Below are 17,552 nucleotides of genomic sequence, written 5' to 3'. Positions count from 1 at the left end.
TGTTAAGGTTTAGATGTCGCTGTTGCATAAATCGTAGCATGAATCTCGGTGCAAAGTACTCTATTCGGCTGGTGATAAGTATTATGACACGTCATAAATAACCATTGTCGCGCGGAGCAACCTATAACTTATTTTACTATCTGCCCATGCGAAAGTTTAACACTTTAATGCAGTTTGGAAAAATGAAGAATGTTTTCGGTTAATTTTATATGAATTACATTGTGATAATCAACTCTCGCATTACATGAAGTAGGCAATAAATCAGAATACATTGGATACTGCTACGTAATTCATTAATTCAGATAGAACCATGTGATACTCTCAAACTCATTCGTGTGTTACTGAGCAACCTGCTTCGATAATTGTCTCTTCGTAAAGTAAAGTTATGTCCGTCGCCTTGGTCTCGTATATACAAACTTTACACTTGTCGGAAAGACGGTTAGGGAGCTTGTTTGTCGAAAAATCCCCTTTTGAGTTTGCTTTTCGGTAACACCGACATATTCATTTTGCATTATTTCTTCCATAAATACGTATAAGTCCTCGAGTCCAAGAGAATCCAAGCCAATTTTACTTACCATCTAACACATACAAATCAAAATTAAACCAGATAAGTAAGTGGATAAGTCTGCAATTAACACACAACATTGATGGATTGTCTACCCAAACACTGACCGTTCACTACAGTAGAAACAAAACCAAAATGCTCAGATGGTAGGTTTCAAATATTTTGAAGTATTTTCTGGAATTCTTGAATGATGTTTTAAGATTTAAAGTTAAACTGGTAAATATAATTTTATGTAGGAAAACGTACATTAAAATGAGGTAAACGATTTGCTTTAAAAAATTATGCGACATTTTACACTAGAGAAATTGTGGTTTTACCTAAACTTGGAGCAATATAAATAGTTAGATCCGTCTTACATAAATTACGTAACGCTTTTTCAGTGCTGTCATCAAAATTAAACGTTAAATAACTAGAGAAATACGCGGCATGCGAAGTTGAAGCTACGTTCTAACCACCCAATATACCACTCTAGATAAAGCATAATAGTCTTTAATAGTCTTCACTTCAGAGAGCGCGTATTTCTCGAGTTATTTAGGATTTAATTTTGATGAAAGCACTAAAAAAGCGTTATGTAATTTAAGAATGATGGATTCCCTTACCAAATTTAATAGATATCATAGATCTACTTAATTTCAACTTTTGAAGGACTAGATCAACTAAATTTGCTCAATGAACGTGTGCGAAATTTAGTACTTCATCAGATGTATGTATTGCTTTGAACACAGAAAAATCAGAAAGAAGATGAAAATGTTAAAACTGGTTCCATTTTAACTACTAAAAAGTATGTTCTGAAGCAATTTCAATGGTTATACCGACACACGATTGAATATATCCGCTTCAGTCTACCTTGACGGAACAATTTAGTTTCCATTGGTATAAATACATCCCTTTAAAAATCCTTACTTTTCATGTGGGCTCAATGTACCATTTCACTTCCCTCAGCCTCAAATTTAATACTGTGACCACTTTTTTCCTTCGTTTATACCGTTTAGAATGATTTTGCCACCCACAACATAGTTGCAATTTTTATTAGAAAATCCACGCAGCTTATCACCGAAGATATTATTTTATTAAAGCTGCAAGGCACAGCTTACAATTGCTTTTTACGTAATACAGTTTCTAGCGTATACCATTCACTCTTTACAATATGCCTAGGATATCCTTTATTGGTAGGTTATCACCATTTTAACAACACAATTTCTTTTTGTAATTTAGGCAGTGAGCATAAGCTTTCTGATTATAAATATTCTGCGATAGGCAGAAGGAAATATTTTTTCCCTTTTTTTGAAATTTTTATGCAAATAATTTGGTTCAACATCCAACACGCATAAAACAAAAGATGTGAACGCTATAAAAAATAAACCCAGTCAGTGCTATAAAAGAATTCACCCAGCACGACAAAATGATCCTTTCTTTTAATAGAAAATGGGAAACTTTCTTTTGTTATACAGTCACAGTCTATGTGTAACGAACTTAGAATCATTACAAAGGCGAAGCAGAAGAACAGAAAAAAAAACTCCAAATATTATTCAGACAGACAAAAAACAAGAAAATCGTGAACATAAATTAAATTTTGTTGATTAAGTATTTTTACCCAGAAAAACACAGCACAATCACCACAAGCTAAATCCTTCAATTTAACTGCACGTTGTATAAATGTTAAGTGGTGTGGTATACAATTTATGGTTTGTATGTATCATAGATGTTATGATAGATTAATATTTGCAATTGTGTTTGCATTTGGTATTTAAGGTGATTCAACCCTCTAAACAGAATCGAAAATTATTCTGAATTTTAGTTATGCTGACAATAAATTTTATTTCCATCCAGTCGAATCGTGCTTTGGTTTTCCAATTTTATGCTCAAAATGGACACAATTTCAGGTGATGTTAATTGGACTGAAATTTTAATTATTAGAACAAAGATATCCTTTAACGTGTTTTACTAAGATTTTTTTTCTTTCTCGGCGTTCCTATAAACACACGTATCCAATCATCAAAACATCGAAATTTTTTGAACTTTTAAATGGAGCGTACAAATCCAAATTTATGACTGTTGTACCGTTACAATGAATAACATACATCCAACAACTAAAATAATCAATTTCCTCCATTTCCAGTTGACTTCACCTTTAGTAAAAGGATTGTTAATATATATTACACACTTGTCACGAAGAAGTCGAGGCTTGCCGAGACTGATAGTGACAAGTGTGTACTCTATTTTATCACATAAGCGAAAACGAGACAACTCCATAGACCTGAAGTGTAATTTTTGAATTAAACTTCTAGTGAAGTAATTTTGACATCCGAACACCGCGCGTATGTGATAATAAATATTACACACTTGTCACGAAGAAGTCGAGGCTTGCCGAGACTGATAGTGACAAGTGTATACTCTATTTTATCACATAAGCGAAAACGAGACAACAACATAGACCTGAAGTGTAATTTTTGAATAAAACCTCTAGTGAAGCAATTTTGACATCCGAACACCGCGCGTATGTGATAAATAAAATTAAGTAACAGCTATTTTCATAATAAGGTGGTAAATTGGATTATTTTGCGCACTAGATGTGCGATACGAGCGAAGCGAGTCCGGCAACTCATCCTGTGTGCAAAAACCCCATTTACTACCGTGTTAGGAACAAGTTCTTATCTCCTGTCTTAATCACCATATAAAAAAACAAATTTAAAAAATCAAACTGAAACATCAAGACGCCATGATACATTCACTCATTCATATTTCCCACAAATAAAACACATCTAGTACATACACTGTCAAGAATTTGTCAATTTTCAGTAAATAAATGTGAAATTATCGAAGTTCGCCGTGAATAAATGAGAAATTTTCGAAGTTAGCCGAGCGCAGACCAACTATCGAAATTTTCAGTTAATAAACGTATGTCCTGTAATGACGTGTTTAAATTTATCCATTTTGATTCTAAAAGTGACACTCAAATTGTGAATATAGTAGATCAACGATTTTCCATAATGTTGAACAGAAGAAGTAGTAGATTCAATGAGCACATTGCGATCTGATTACAGGCTTTAACATTTTAAATGTTTCACTGTCATTTTTTTCAAAGAATGTCGTTGTGAATTCGCAATGATACAATAAAATTCTCAGAAAAATTTGACAGTGAGACATTTGAAATGTTAAAGACTGTACTGTTGCCAAAACTTTAATAAAGTTTGCATTTCACTTTTAACGTAATTTTTGATTTTTGCTCTCATTTTGGCTACAACAAATTAATTTTATGTTCAGTAGTGTGATCAAAGTAGTGCGTAAATGGATTTTTATATATGCTTTTGCGCACTAGTGCGCAAAAGTGACGTTTGAAAAATGAAGATCCTACATAAAATCTTGTTGCTCACTTGTGCCTAAACTAGAATTTTACGCAAACAATGAATTTTCGCATCTACTGCGCAAAATTTCCATTTAGGCATATGTTAGCAAAATAGCTAAAATAAACCAAGTGAAGGCCACACGTTCTTGACGTCACGGGACAGGTGATTTTCCGAGCTTTATTAAGATAAGAAAATATCGCTTGAATTACCAGTCCATTTACAATTTTATCGTAATCTCGTTTATTATACCTCGTACTGAGAATTAACCACCATGTAGTTGGTGTGAAGGTGAGAACGTCGTTGAATAAAAAATAATAATAAAACTTTCGTAAAGGAAACTTTACTTCTAATTACCTAGTTACCATCTGCATGACATAAATTATCACACTTTATATTGTTATCTATATACGCAAACCGACCTCAGGCATGACAAGAAATAATTAAGTTTCTTTTTGACCTCAATGACAATGTATTGCCCGTTATACATCACCACGCTTAACACATGTATCGTGCATTATTATTAAGTTTCTCTCTGAATATGAAGTGTTCAACTTGAACGAGCGGGTGTAAGAATACACAATCCCTTATAAAAGAAACGAATAAATTTATTCAGATCCTACCATTTTCGAATAATTATTTTAAGCCTGCACATACTCAAGTGTTGAGGTTCTACTATTTTATTATCATCATTTTCAACCGCAATTTCATTCAACCATAAGCAGTAATGAGATTTCATTCATTCAGAATATTGTTGAACTTTCATTGTTTCCTTGTCTGATTCGTCGTGTACAGGTAAAATTTGTATCGCAATGGATTAGCGAGCGCTATCTAAATAGGTAAGTGTATGACGTTAAACTTTGTTCACATTAGTTCTATCAGTAGAGAACGCGTACACTTATAGCAATGGAAAACTTTCACAAATGAATGTTAATGAATACTCGGTATGATGACACGCGATGCAAAACTTAAAAGTTTGAAAATTGTTTGAATAAACAGAATTATTAAAGAAGCTGTTGCTGATCACATTTAGTCATGGTTTCGACTGACCTAAATCAATTCAACAAAGAATAGCAACCCTTTCGTATGGGTATATTGATGTGGCCTAAACTAAACACCACATCAATACACTCATACGAAAGGGTTGCAATTCTTTGTTGAATTGATTGCATGCATCTATATATCCAATTCCTTATCACCATACTTTTCCCAACATTTCCATTTCACAACTAAACCCATTTGGGATGTAGGTAGAAGATCAAATTAATTAATCCTGCGGTTAATACGTTGAGGTGTACACCAAATTTTTGTAAAACCCAACGTAAAGGTAAAAGCTTAAATAATATATTCAAATCGCGGATGAAAACCTGAACAAATTGCCGACTTCATAAATTTAATATTCTCAGATGGTATGGTTGAATTCATTTGAATTAAATGATCTGAGGAATTTATATATCAAATTTAATGCTAAAGACGGCATTAAGGTGACACGGTAATAAAGATTTGAAGATTTCATTAGTCATTTCTGTTTATGCGTAAAGTCTACATTTTAATTGACTGTCTTGTTTATGCATATCAGTCCAGATATGATAGTACGGATATTTGTTTGGAATTGATTATTGAACATTGCCAAAGCGTGCAATGCAATACACCTGTTATCACTAACGACGACAAAAAGCATCAATTTGGTGAAAGTTGTTGGATCAAAGAAGTAATAGAACCGATAATACCACTGTTGATTTTGTGGGTTCGGATCTCACCTGTGCACCAATTTTTCATTTCTGAGTTCTCATTTTGTTAATTATTTGTATTACAATTCAATCCATCACAAAATTGAAGACCAGGTTGAAAGTGGAGTATTCAATACTAAATTGTATGTAGGTGCAGATAGTTATCGTATGATACTAGACATTTTTGACGATCGAGATGATAATGGTAAATATTTTCCAATCAAATCATTTATTGAAAATGTTCACAAATTAATATAAAAACAAATAGAATTCTGAGACAATTCGTACCAAAATCATTCTATGGACAGCAAAATTCTTGCGTCGATGTAATCCATCGTCTACCATCCACCAAATATTTACACTCTATTGGTGCGATTTCGTGTTTCCATGAAGTCTTTCCCAATTCTTCACAACTGTAGCTACACTCTTCGTATTTGCAATGCCTATCGCAACAAAAGTCTTTGCCACCCAAATTCAGAAAACCACATTTTTTACCTTTAAGTCGTTCAGTTCGACCACTTCCGGCTGCCAAACCGCTTTTACATTTGCCGATTAGTAAGTCCGCAGCTCCCTTAAATTCACCGCATCCAGACCACGCACATCCAGGTCCAGCTGTTTGACATTAGATTAAAAATTCGAACATTAACGCCAAGAATGTATTCACGGGGGTGTTGTAAGAAGGAGACGATTAAGTCCTCTTTATAAACTTAAACAGGTCCTTCCTACAGTTAGTTTAAAAATAAATAACTTACCGGATACAGTCGATGCAACAAATAAAATTGCTAAACAGATTATGAATTGTTTCATCTTTGAATAACGTTTTAACTGTTTTTTTTATTCTGAAGACTAAGAAACCCTGAACTCTACGCTCTTCGCAGTACAGTGCCATTTTTCACTGTCTCAATATTTATATAAAGCGTTCAGTTCTTAAATTTCCACACAGGGTGAGTCAAACTCAAAACTCCAAATATTTGAATTTTTGGGAAATTTAAGGAAAAAGAAGTAACTGATAACTCCTGATGAATCCCATACCATTCATAAAATTCGTGCTACTACAGTCATATTTGAGGAAGATAGTTCATTTGACGAACCAGTTATTGCGAACATAGTCTTACCCGTCTTACCGAATCGACCACATGCAACCACATTACAAGTAGAGGAGGTCGGCAGCTATAAATTCGAAACGAACGAACAATCCGTTTCCTATCAAGTTGTTGACGGTAGTGGCGATGGGCGTCACATTTTTAAACCAAACCTGCCTGAACTACAAGACACGATTCTAAGTCAAAATTTACATACGAAACTTAATTTCAAAGCTTTCCGAAACCTCGTGCTATCATCTGCATTAGAAACACATACCGAGCCAATCTTAATCTATATTTCAACAACGAAAAAATCAACCTCACCCTGTGATCCAAACGGTAAATTTCGAGGGGTAATCACTGATTTACTAGCTCAGTAAATCACGGTAAATCACGGTAAATCACAGTAAATCACAGTAAATCAAGTAAATCAAAAATGAAGTTTCTACTAAATTTGAATCTATTTACTTCAATTTGTATTAGTTCATGAAATTTATCCTATATGTTTACGGCCACGATACTTCGAAATGTAATCCAGTGACAATTAAAAATTTTTCAAAAATTTTTCAAAATTTTTTGTGATTTACCGTGATTTACTTGATTTACTGATTTACTAGTGATTACCCCCTTGGTAAATTTTATAGTGTAGCGTAATCGATAAATCTAATCTTTGACCATATGTTTAACTGTTGGATGTAGCAACATAGTTTTGATTACAATTTTAATTAATAGTAGGTTATTACCCTAAAATAATCGTTCATAGTGTGGATTTCGTACAAATCACATGAATCATTGTTGTATTTAACAATAGTAGAGTATAGGACACAGCGGAAGTGATTCATTCCTTTGACTGAAGTCATGGGTCTTTCGGCTGATAAACACTCTAAAATGTTTGTCACAAAATGTTCACTATGATTGAAAATGCATGCATATAATGACCAAAAACCTTAAATGCTTGAAAATCTTTGTCACACTTTGTTCATTCCTTCATGACAACGATAACTTGAGTAATCCTCAACGGATTTCCTAAAACTTTTTTTTAATCGACGAGGAATTCGTCCCTTGAAAACACTACAACTTAGGTAATACTCAACAAAAAAAAAATTAGAAATATTCGACTAGGAATGCGATTTGCTAGGAAGTTTAACGATGTACAATAACGGACCTCACGACTAAGAGTTATTATACCTAGAGAGGAAATTTGTACAACGAAATGTGGTCCCAACATCAGTTACATATTTCGTATAATTTTACACCAATACGTGTATGGGTTGACGCTTTTGATAGTTCAATTGTTCAATTTCCCCTTTTAATTAAGAGGGCAAATTTATACCAATAAACATTTCGTATTCCATGTTGGGACCACATATTTTACGTAATTTTGTTCGAAATTTCCTCTCTAGGCATATAATACTAAATTAAGTTGGAAAGCCGTCCTTAAGCTAAACACTTGTTGCAAGTGAAATATTATTATTATATTCGTATTTTGTATTTTTTTGAATAATAAAGTTGACTTAACGAACTTAACGAATAATTACTTACGATATGAAAGATATTTCCAACAAAATATATGTCTGGTCTCTATCTGTCTAGGACAACTTGAGTCATTTTCAACGCAGTTCTAAAAACTTTTTTATTCGATGAGGACTGAAATACCCAAGGCTGTTTACTTTGGGGAGGTCACGCAGATGCAGATACGCGGGTTACACACCACGTTTCATACAAAAAATTCACCATGCCACACAAATTCACAAAAAGGTGTGTTCCCGCGTATCTAATAAAAAGGCGATCTACGTGACCTCCCCAAAGTATACAGCCTTGGAAATACCTTGAGTTAGGTTCGTTAATGGAAAATACTTGAGTAATAATGTAGGATTTATTCCGAAAAGAATTTTTTAACGTGATATCTTGGTGGCGATGAAAGAAAAAATTAAGTTTCAATAGTGTGAAGTTTACGTAATTCACACGAGGTGTATACCTTATTTATGACCAAATGAAAGAAAATTTTAGTAACTGTGAACCTTGCGGTCAGAGCGAAGCGAGGGCTTTAAGACATACGAGTTTCAGTTTTATTCAAGACATAAGCCAGAAGAACACCCTTTTTCCCGTATTCTTTAGCAGACAATAATACTAAAGCATCACTTGTTTGAAAAAATGTAGAAATAAGTTACCTCTGTTTATTCTGAAAATTTGTTTTAAATAAAATAAAATAAAAGGATTGAACAATTTATGACAAAGCAAGATGACAAGATCATTTTATGATATTTGTGGTTATATATACAAAACAAGAATCTATTACATGAGGAACTTTGGAGTACGGGGAATCTCGCACACGGTACATTTTTGATGTGTGCGAGATTTCCCTCTAGAGTGAATCTCGCACAGTGCGAGATTCTCCCTCTAGGGGGGAATCTCGCACAAAGTGTAAAATTTTGTGCGAGTTTGTGGAAATGGTGTGCGAGTTTGTGGAAATGGTGTGCGAGTTTGTGGAAATGGTGTGCGAGTTTATAGAACTGGTGTGCGAGTTTGTAGAACTGGTGTGCGAGTTTATAGAACTGGTGTGCGAGTTTATAGAACTGGTGTGCGAGTTTATAGAACTGGTGTGCGAGTTTGTAGAAGTGGTGTGCGAGATTGTGGAAGTGGTGTGCGAGCATGTGGAAATTGTGTGCGAGTTTATGGAAGTGATGTGCGAGTTTGTAGAAGTGGAGTGCGAGATTGTGAAAGTGGTGTGCGAGTTTGTGGAATTGGTGTGCGAGATTGTGGAATTGGTGTACGAGTTTATGAAAGTGGTGTGCGCGATTGTGGAATTGGTGTGCGAGTTTATAGAACTGGTGTGCGAGTTTGTAGAAGTGGTGTGCGAGATTGTGGAATTGGTGTGCGAGTTTGTGGGAGTGGTGTGTGAGTTTGTGGAAGTGGTATGCGAGTTTGTGGAAGTGGTGTGCAAGATTGTGGAATTGGTGTGTGAGATTGTGGAAGTGGTGTGTGAGTTTGTGGAAGTGGTATGCGATTTTGTGGAAGTGGTGTGCGCGATTGTGGAATTGGTGTGCGAGTTTGTGGGAGTGGTGTGTGAGTTTGTGGAATTGGTGTGCGAGATTGTGGAAGTGGTGTGCGAGTTTTTAAAAGTGGTGTGCGAGTTTGTGGAAGTGATGTGCGAGTTTGTGGAAATGGTGTGCGAGTTTGTGGAAGTGGTGTCCGAGATTGTGGAATTGGTGTGCGAGTCACAGAAATCACTTTCATATCACTGTGAGAGTTGCACAATCGTCCGAATGTATTGTGCATCGAAGTGGAAGGTTGCACAATCGTTCGAATGTATTGTGCATCGAAGTGGAAGGTTGCACAATCGTCCGAATGTATTGTGCATCGAAGTGGAAGGTTGTACAATCGTCCGAATGTATTGTACATCGAAGTGGAAGGTTGCACAATCGTCCGAATGTATTGTGTATCGAAGTGGAAGGTACCGGCGAGATTCCCCGACACCGAACTTTGGAAAATGATTTTTAAAAAGGACTGATACAAACACTGATTTTCTTGGGCGACGAATTAAAATTATTTCTATCTTCTTTGGTATATAACTGGTAGCCCGTTACAATCTTATCGTCACCCGGATAAAGACGGATAACTTTAATGTTCTCTTGTTTAGATCATCAGCTGGTAAAACAACTGAAGCAAATTTTTGATCTCAACTGATCCCAACTGAATTTTACGTAATGAAATGTCCATATGTCTGTCGGTGGATTTGAACATACAAAATTCGATTATCATCCAAGTAATTTGCGACATTGCAACACAATCGTCGAAAAACGATAATTTCGTTAAAAAGCGATAAGATCGTTTTCTGAATGATAATAGCGTTTTTAGACATAGTTTTATTTTGTATAACAAACATTTCAAATCAATTATACATCACTCGATATAATATAAAATATTTCGTCCAATTTCGCCGTGCTGTCAAAGGTCCCCTTGCAGCGTGTTTTGTTTTGTCGTTTTTAGACGATAATACCGTTTAGACTGTTTAGAAATGTCCTACTACCTCTCAATTATCGTTTCCCCTACGATATTTAACAAAGAAAACAACTCGTAGTTATGCCAGCCTGCTCAAATTAATTAATTAAATATTCCTAACTATATAATGTAGTCAGATGCGTCCGTTCCGTGGACTCTTTAATCGATGTCAAATTTTCTGATTGTCAATTGTGTCCACAAAATTGTAATATTTCATGTTTAGTCTGGATGTTTGGAATTATTAAACTCAAAGTAATTATAATCATTTTCTGGATACAAACCAGACTATGATATTGACGAATTTTTTCAATTCGAAAATATTTTCGTTTTAATATAATTCTATATATACACTTAAAAAAATTTACTTTATATCACATTTTCGTTTTCAATAGATTCTACATAATTTCTAGATCCACAGATTTGACAGTCTTGATATTGAATGGTTTTTTGGTTTGTATCACAGTAAACTAGTCGTTACATGTGTGCGACAAAAATTTCGACTGGGAAAAAATTCAAATATTTCATTAAATATAACAGCTGTCAGAGTCTGTGGGACTAGAAATATCAGATCCTACATAAAACAAAAATGTGATATTAACAAATTTTTGATAGCTGTACCGCTATCGCAGTTAATCTTTTGTAAAGAATTCAAGTAAAATGAAAATACAAAATGGTAAACATTCATCACAGCCACATATTCATGTACGTGTGCCTGATGTACCTCGACATGTACCGTACCCAGTACATACATCTACGCTATAATAAAGTGCTTCATGGATCTACATATAAATCTTCATAACACACAATAAACCACACGGTAAACATTTTTTCCTTTAAAAGTGTCACTCATTTCCAAATAAAATTGTTACATGGAATCATGAATATTTATGACCTTCGTAGCGTAATTGTTTTTCGGGGGTTATTTTTCAGTTCATTATATTTCAGCTTTTCTTTCGCTTATTTTTTTTTTAAACTGCTCTCTCGTGTAGCTTTTCCTACTAAAATGGTTAGACTTGTGTACACACTTAATAAAAACGAATGAAGGTATGAATGTTATACGGAACCACTTTTTTTAATCTTTTAAAGACATTTTTGGTGTTTTGTCTCTTTTTTTTTGAGCATGAAGAACTTTTTTGCATCAATATAAAGAACGTATAAAATATCAAACATTCCCTTATATACATACCAAAGCTACATCGCCCAAAAAAACACGTATTTAAAGTGGCTGGCCTGAATAATGAGAAAACTTTATTAAAGCATACACTTAAGGATTAAGCAAGGATTAACGTATTCAACTATGTGTACTAAGTGGCAAACGTTAAAAGAAATGTGTTTTTAACTGGATGTGGAAAATATTTATGTCAAGTGTTTCGTTTAATTCTACAAAAGTTACCAAGAATTTTGAACTCGACTGCAAAACTGGAGATATTTTTGACGAAAAAAAAATATTTACAGACGAGAAAAATCTGTGACCATCGATTGGAAATTGTTGTCACATTCAAGCGAAAATTCACGAAACTTTTCTATCGTTTATCTAAAAATAAATCTTTTGTATAGTAAGTGTTGTGCATAAGAAATTCTTTCTAAACTTGTACCGTAAATAATCTTGTTATGTTAGGATTATCTGCCATTCTGAAAACTTTCAAAGTATTATGGATACAAGCCGAACTTCATTGAACTCTGTTGAACATTGACAGAGCCGATTGTCATTGAACCGATTTATGATTTAGCAGAAATTAAGCAATTCGAAGAATGCAGCAAATCATTAAATCTGTTACTTCATTTCTTTGAGACATCTTTTACTGTTCGATTCAAAATCTATCATTTGAACTACTTTTGTCATATACATTTCGCTATATATAGTACGGTTGCATGTGTCATTCCGCTAGCCTTGCAACTTTTGAATTTTATTGATATAGGTTGTTGTTTGTGGTGAAAAAGTATAGAACTAAATTTTTTTCCAGACAATTTAAAAATAAAAACTCGACATTTTTAAATAGCAATTACGTGGACATCATTTCTCATACCGGTAATTAATGAGTATCTCTTCCTGGTTCTAGAACTCAAAGATTTAACGAGTTTTACTAGGCTTTTTTTGTTTTCCTATCATCAAATGCAATTATTGAGATCGTCAGAGGTCAGTTCCTATGTGTTGCACACTCTTCACCCCAGAAATCGATACCTACATCTTCCAAGTTCTAGAACCTAGAGATTCAACGAACTTCCATCCGACTTTTTGCCCAGATGACGGTTTTATGTAAAGGTTTCTTCATGTAAATTACATATTCTCGTCCAATACTCTTCTCTAGCAACCAAACCACTGTTATGAACGTGGTAAGGACGTTTTGTGAATCTCTGCCAATTTTACATACTGTTCAAAATAAGCCTTATAAAGAAGCAGAGCTTATCAAACTTATTTTGCCCCCTAAATCTATATTTTTAAATGATTTTACGTTTTCGACAGAAACAAAAGAAACAGACGATGGTCTACAATCTAAATATGATGTTAAAACAAACGAAGTACAAGATTTTCGATCGAATATAATACGATACTTTGAACAACAGAATTAAGAGATTGAATTGCATTGCCGATTCGAAGAGGGTACTAAATTTACTATTCTTTGAAAAGCTTAGGAGCATGCAATGTACAAACAAATATAAAAAAGGAAAATTCGTACGCTTTTTTCGTTTAAAATTACAATCCACTTTTTGTCTAACCAAATTTCATATTACATTAATTACAAAGAGTGCACGTATGTATGGTGCTTGGATTCACAACATTCTTTACGATAACCCCTTTTGGCTGTTTATACCAAATTTCAAAAGGGACTCGCTGCAATTTCAATTTATGGAAAATGGGTAAGCTTTAGACGAACGACAGCAAAACAGACTGAAAATTTTCTATCGAAAGGATGGTGTGGTATACATACCTGAAACGTTAAGCTTAATTCTGTTTTTATTTATTTTGTATTCAATGTCCATTAAAGTACATTGAAGTTTCGTGTACTGGGAATGTAATATCATTGAAACTATGATGCCATGGACGTATATTGCACGACTCGTACATTTTTTGTGTGTGTGTAAATAAATAATAGACAAGTTTTAAACAATTGGAAACAAACTTGAAAGATTATTCTTCTTCATATATGATATATACTCGCTGGAGAGCTTGTACGGCACAAACTGCACACATATAAAGTTTGAATTAAGAAAATGGATATAATAAGATTTCGTTGATAAAGTTTACAATCCAATAAATGAAAGTAACGTCTCTAGATGATAGAAGAAATCATGCACCACGACTATAGTAATGTACATCATAAAATTTAATTTAGTTTCTGAAGGATTCCATTGATGCAGGGGTAGATAACTGAAAAGAATTTTTAGAATCATCTTGGAATGTTCAGGAAAATAAGTATAGGTTTTCCGTTTTTGCCGGAACGCTTAAGTCAGGTCGAATAAGTTTAGAAATAGAGCCTGACCTGATTTGAAGTGGTTTCATAAGTCTTCTGCTAACCTGAAATTTTCATTAAAATTTTTCAGTTTTTCAGTGGTGGTTTAGCCAGTGCTTCAAGTACAAAATGTCGAATTGTGATACTGAGTTTGTTTAAAAAGAAAATCAAAATTGTTGATTCAATCTTAATGATGTATAGCCTAAAAGACACAATCTAGAACTATATTTATATAGGAGGACACATTTAAATATCACTTAATACTGGTCATGTGCCATTAAATTTAAATTATTCAACCCTTTCTTTCACTTCAACCGCAGTTGAGATCAAAGAAACTTTCATTTGGAAATTGTTGCCAGAAGATATCCATTTTCAATTTAAATTATACCAGACTGATAGTCATACAATTCAATTTATAATTTAACCACACATTTGACCACAAAGGGAAAATTTACTTTAGGTTACATAACTATTTCAGCAATTTCCCTTTAAGAGTAATTATTCTGATTGGTTTAGGGAAGTAAGCCAATAGACACTTGGGTTTTATGTTTTTGTCCTTAGATGTGTCCAACAGTTCTTTTCTTGCGAATATTTTTAAAAATTTTATCGGTCTTTTAAAAAGGACTAGGGCAAAGTACGCTACGCAAATATCTCAATTATATTTGATCCAAGCGGTGCTTTTGATACCTTTAGATTACTAATCAAAAAATCGATTCTTTTAGTGTCATAATTATCGCCAGCTGGTCCATAAAAGTAGATATATACAAGTAAACAATCGAAGCACAAGCGTACACAGATGACGTCAGCTTAGGGACTGATGTGAAAAATTTCTATTTGAATCTGTTATTCTGTTATCCATATGTTGTGAACGAGCTGGTGAGTTCAGTTGGAAAAAACAACCTCATGTTTCCAAATTGAACAGGCATCGGTACATAGTTGGGCTAAAATGCAGTATACGGAAGCAGCTAGGATCGGCGATTTTTTGATTGGGAATGGTTTGTGGAGGTCACCTGACACCATTTCAGGCAAAATTTGGGCGCGGAAAGCAATTTTAATTTGTTCATTTTCCTTGTACAAAAAATAATTTTCTTTGAGTCAAATAGATTTTCCTTATACAAAATTAAAATTGCTTTCCGCGCCCAAATTTTGCCTGAAATGGTGTCAGGTGACCTCCACAAACCATTCCCAATCAAAAAATCCCCGATCCTAGCTGCTTCCGTATACTGCATTTCTGCCCATAGTTGTTGGCGACGTATTTCGTTTTACGTAATTAAATTTGAAGCGAAGATATCACTTTATGATTATTGATTCTTTTACTTCTTTCGTTTAAAGTGTCGCCTAGTGTTATGCCCAAAACTTTTACTTCATTTGTTTAATTGTGTTTCTTGTGACCACCATGTAGACAATCTGTAGATGTTACAAACGTTTGCAGAAAGTTATGCATTGAAGTCTCAAAATAATGTTAATTACAAACGAAGAAGTCTTGTTCCTTATGTGTTTATGGCCAAAAGAATAGTAGATTACATTGGATGCTGCGGAGGTAGTTCATTACATGAGGGATCAATTTTGTGATACGAGCCGAACTCACAAGAACTCGCCTTCGGCTCGGATATGCAAACTCTACACTTGTCAAAACAACCGTTTCCAAAGCGAGTTGCTTAAAACCACACGAGTGAGTTCGCGAGTTCACAAAATTGATTCCGAGTGTAATGAACTACCAAGCAGCATCCAATGTATGCTGTTTTATTGCCTATTCACCCGGAATATTGTTGTTACGAGTACATTTTCCCAACCAATGACCTCAGAGTTCAAAACCAAAAGTGTTCCTGGAACACTGTTCCAGTAGACAACTGGCAGACTCTTGAATATCAAAAGATTATTCTAAATTAATGCACAATTTCTCAACATTTATGTCGCGCTATTTCATTCACTGCCAGACTAATACTAAACATAAATACTACCGATCCAACAAAAATATCTGTTGTTGCATTGAAACGTTTAAAAACGAATCTAGTCTGCTGATGAAATCGGCTCACACTTCTTCATTATATTAATCCCGAAAGCATCACTGGCAACACTACTGTTTTGGTGACATGTTGACAAACTACTTCGACTGTTTTGTTTTTGTGAAGTGCTAGATTCATATTTTGCGTAATATCTGTCGATTTTGGTGGTGTTTGAATAAATTTTGCTGAATATATGATAATAAAAGTAAAAGTGTTGATTGTTTTTGAAACTAAGTGAAAATTGCAAAAATTAAAATTGTTTGGCCATTGGTGTTCGTCGAAGTTGAAAAAATTGAAATTATGGCTAAAGACAAAATGGCCGTCACTTTTATTTTTGTGTTTTTTATTTCATTTTTTTCGAAAGTTTTTAATGAATTTGCTTAGATTGGTGTGCACTTAATTCAAGTGACAAAGTTTGTGATATCAAAACTAAAATAACATCGCGAGTATTGTTTCGATTTCAGTGCTAAAGAATATTTCATGTGATACATTTTTGCTGATAAGTAATGAAATTCTGCTGGTATGTAATGAAAATCTCCTGATATGTAATGAATTTTCATATGAATATTCCTTCACTTGTGATGTAATGAAAAAGTTCCCATATGTAACGACCGCTTTCCGCGGGTGGGAAATGTACGTGTAACAACAATATTCCAGGTGGATAGGCAATAAAATATATTCTTAGACCATAACACGGGTAGCAAGTAAAAGAAGAAATATTCAAATGGTATAACTCACCGCTTATTTCTGTTGTTACTGGTTGTAACAAATGATTAACCGTTTCTGAAAGGATGATATAAACCTTGTTGTGGATGAATTATCGAAAAAACGAATAACCCAATTCAATTTCATTTTCGATGAAATATTCATGATTCATGACAACTCGGATTAGTAAAATTATTTTCGATTAATCCACACGATTAATCCAATCTCAATGCCGAAAATAATCGACAATCCAATCTAATCTAATGAAATCATTTAGTCGAGAAAATCCGATAAACCTGAAGTCAGACGCACGAGATTTTTTCTACTCGTATTGATCCAACTGGCCCCTGATAGTTGTTTTGCTCTTTGCAATTTTTTTTTTTATTGCAAAATAAAGAACACTCGCTGAAGCTGAAAACAATTTATTTTTATAGCTTCTGTGTCATGCGAATTTAATTTCTTTAAAAGTTTATTGCAGTGCTTTTATCTCCTCAAAACGTACACCGCTGATATTTAATTTAACACCAGCATCAGACCGAATAAATCTCTTTCTAAATTTCTTTTTTTTTATCGATAAAATTATCCAGTGTAAATGAAACACGCGTTGGGAGTGAAGATGTAATTTTTATTAATCAACACGTTCATATGTTCGCCTTGAGAACTAAT

At 34.0% G+C, this 17,552-nt stretch overlaps 2 protein-coding genes across 2 annotated transcripts; one reads left to right on the top strand and one right to left on the bottom strand.

The window, feature by feature from the left end:
* Positions 1-5,885: 5,885 nt before the first annotated feature.
* Positions 5,886-6,505, bottom strand: LOC119079973. The gene is made up of 2 exons (XM_037188110.1): positions 6,392-6,505; positions 5,886-6,251 (listed from the first exon to the last, which is right to left on the bottom strand). Exons 1-2 carry the CDS (start codon positions 6,444-6,446, stop codon positions 5,938-5,940), a joined length of 369 nt encoding a protein of 122 aa, XP_037044005.1. The 5' UTR covers positions 6,447-6,505; the 3' UTR covers positions 5,886-5,937.
* A 2,572-nt stretch (positions 6,506-9,077) lies between these two features.
* Positions 9,078-11,282, top strand: LOC119081079. The gene is made up of 3 exons (XM_037189822.1): positions 9,078-9,339; positions 9,529-10,052; positions 11,261-11,282. The coding sequence occupies exons 1-3, from the start codon at positions 9,172-9,174 to the stop codon at positions 11,280-11,282; spliced, it is 714 nt and encodes a 237-aa protein (XP_037045717.1). The 5' UTR covers positions 9,078-9,171.
* The last annotated feature ends 6,270 nt before the right edge of the window (positions 11,283-17,552 follow it).

The sequence above is a fragment of the Bradysia coprophila genome, unplaced genomic scaffold (assembly GCF_014529535.1).
Source record: "Bradysia coprophila strain Holo2 unplaced genomic scaffold, BU_Bcop_v1 contig_350, whole genome shotgun sequence".
Classification (NCBI taxonomy): Eukaryota; Metazoa; Arthropoda; class Insecta; order Diptera; family Sciaridae; genus Bradysia; species Bradysia coprophila.
This window is presented reverse-complemented; position numbering and strand designations above follow the sequence as displayed.

Coding starts and splice junctions, on each gene's coding strand:
- LOC119079973 (XM_037188110.1), bottom strand. CDS start 6,446: ATGAAACAATTCATAATCTGTTTAGCAATTTTATTTGTTGCATCGACT. Junction 6,252..6,391: donor TGTTGCATCGACTGTATCCG/GTAAGTTATTTA, acceptor AATGTCAAACAG/CTGGACCTGGATGTGCGTGG.
- LOC119081079 (XM_037189822.1), top strand. CDS start 9,172: ATGGTGTGCGAGTTTGTGGAAATGGTGTGCGAGTTTGTGGAAATGGTG. Junction 9,340..9,528: donor TGGTGTGCGAGTTTGTAGAA/GTGGTGTGCGAG, acceptor GCGATTGTGGAA/TTGGTGTGCGAGTTTATAGA. Junction 10,053..11,260: donor ATTGTGCATCGAAGTGGAAG/GTTGCACAATCG, acceptor TAAATATAACAG/CTGTCAGAGTCTGTGGGACT.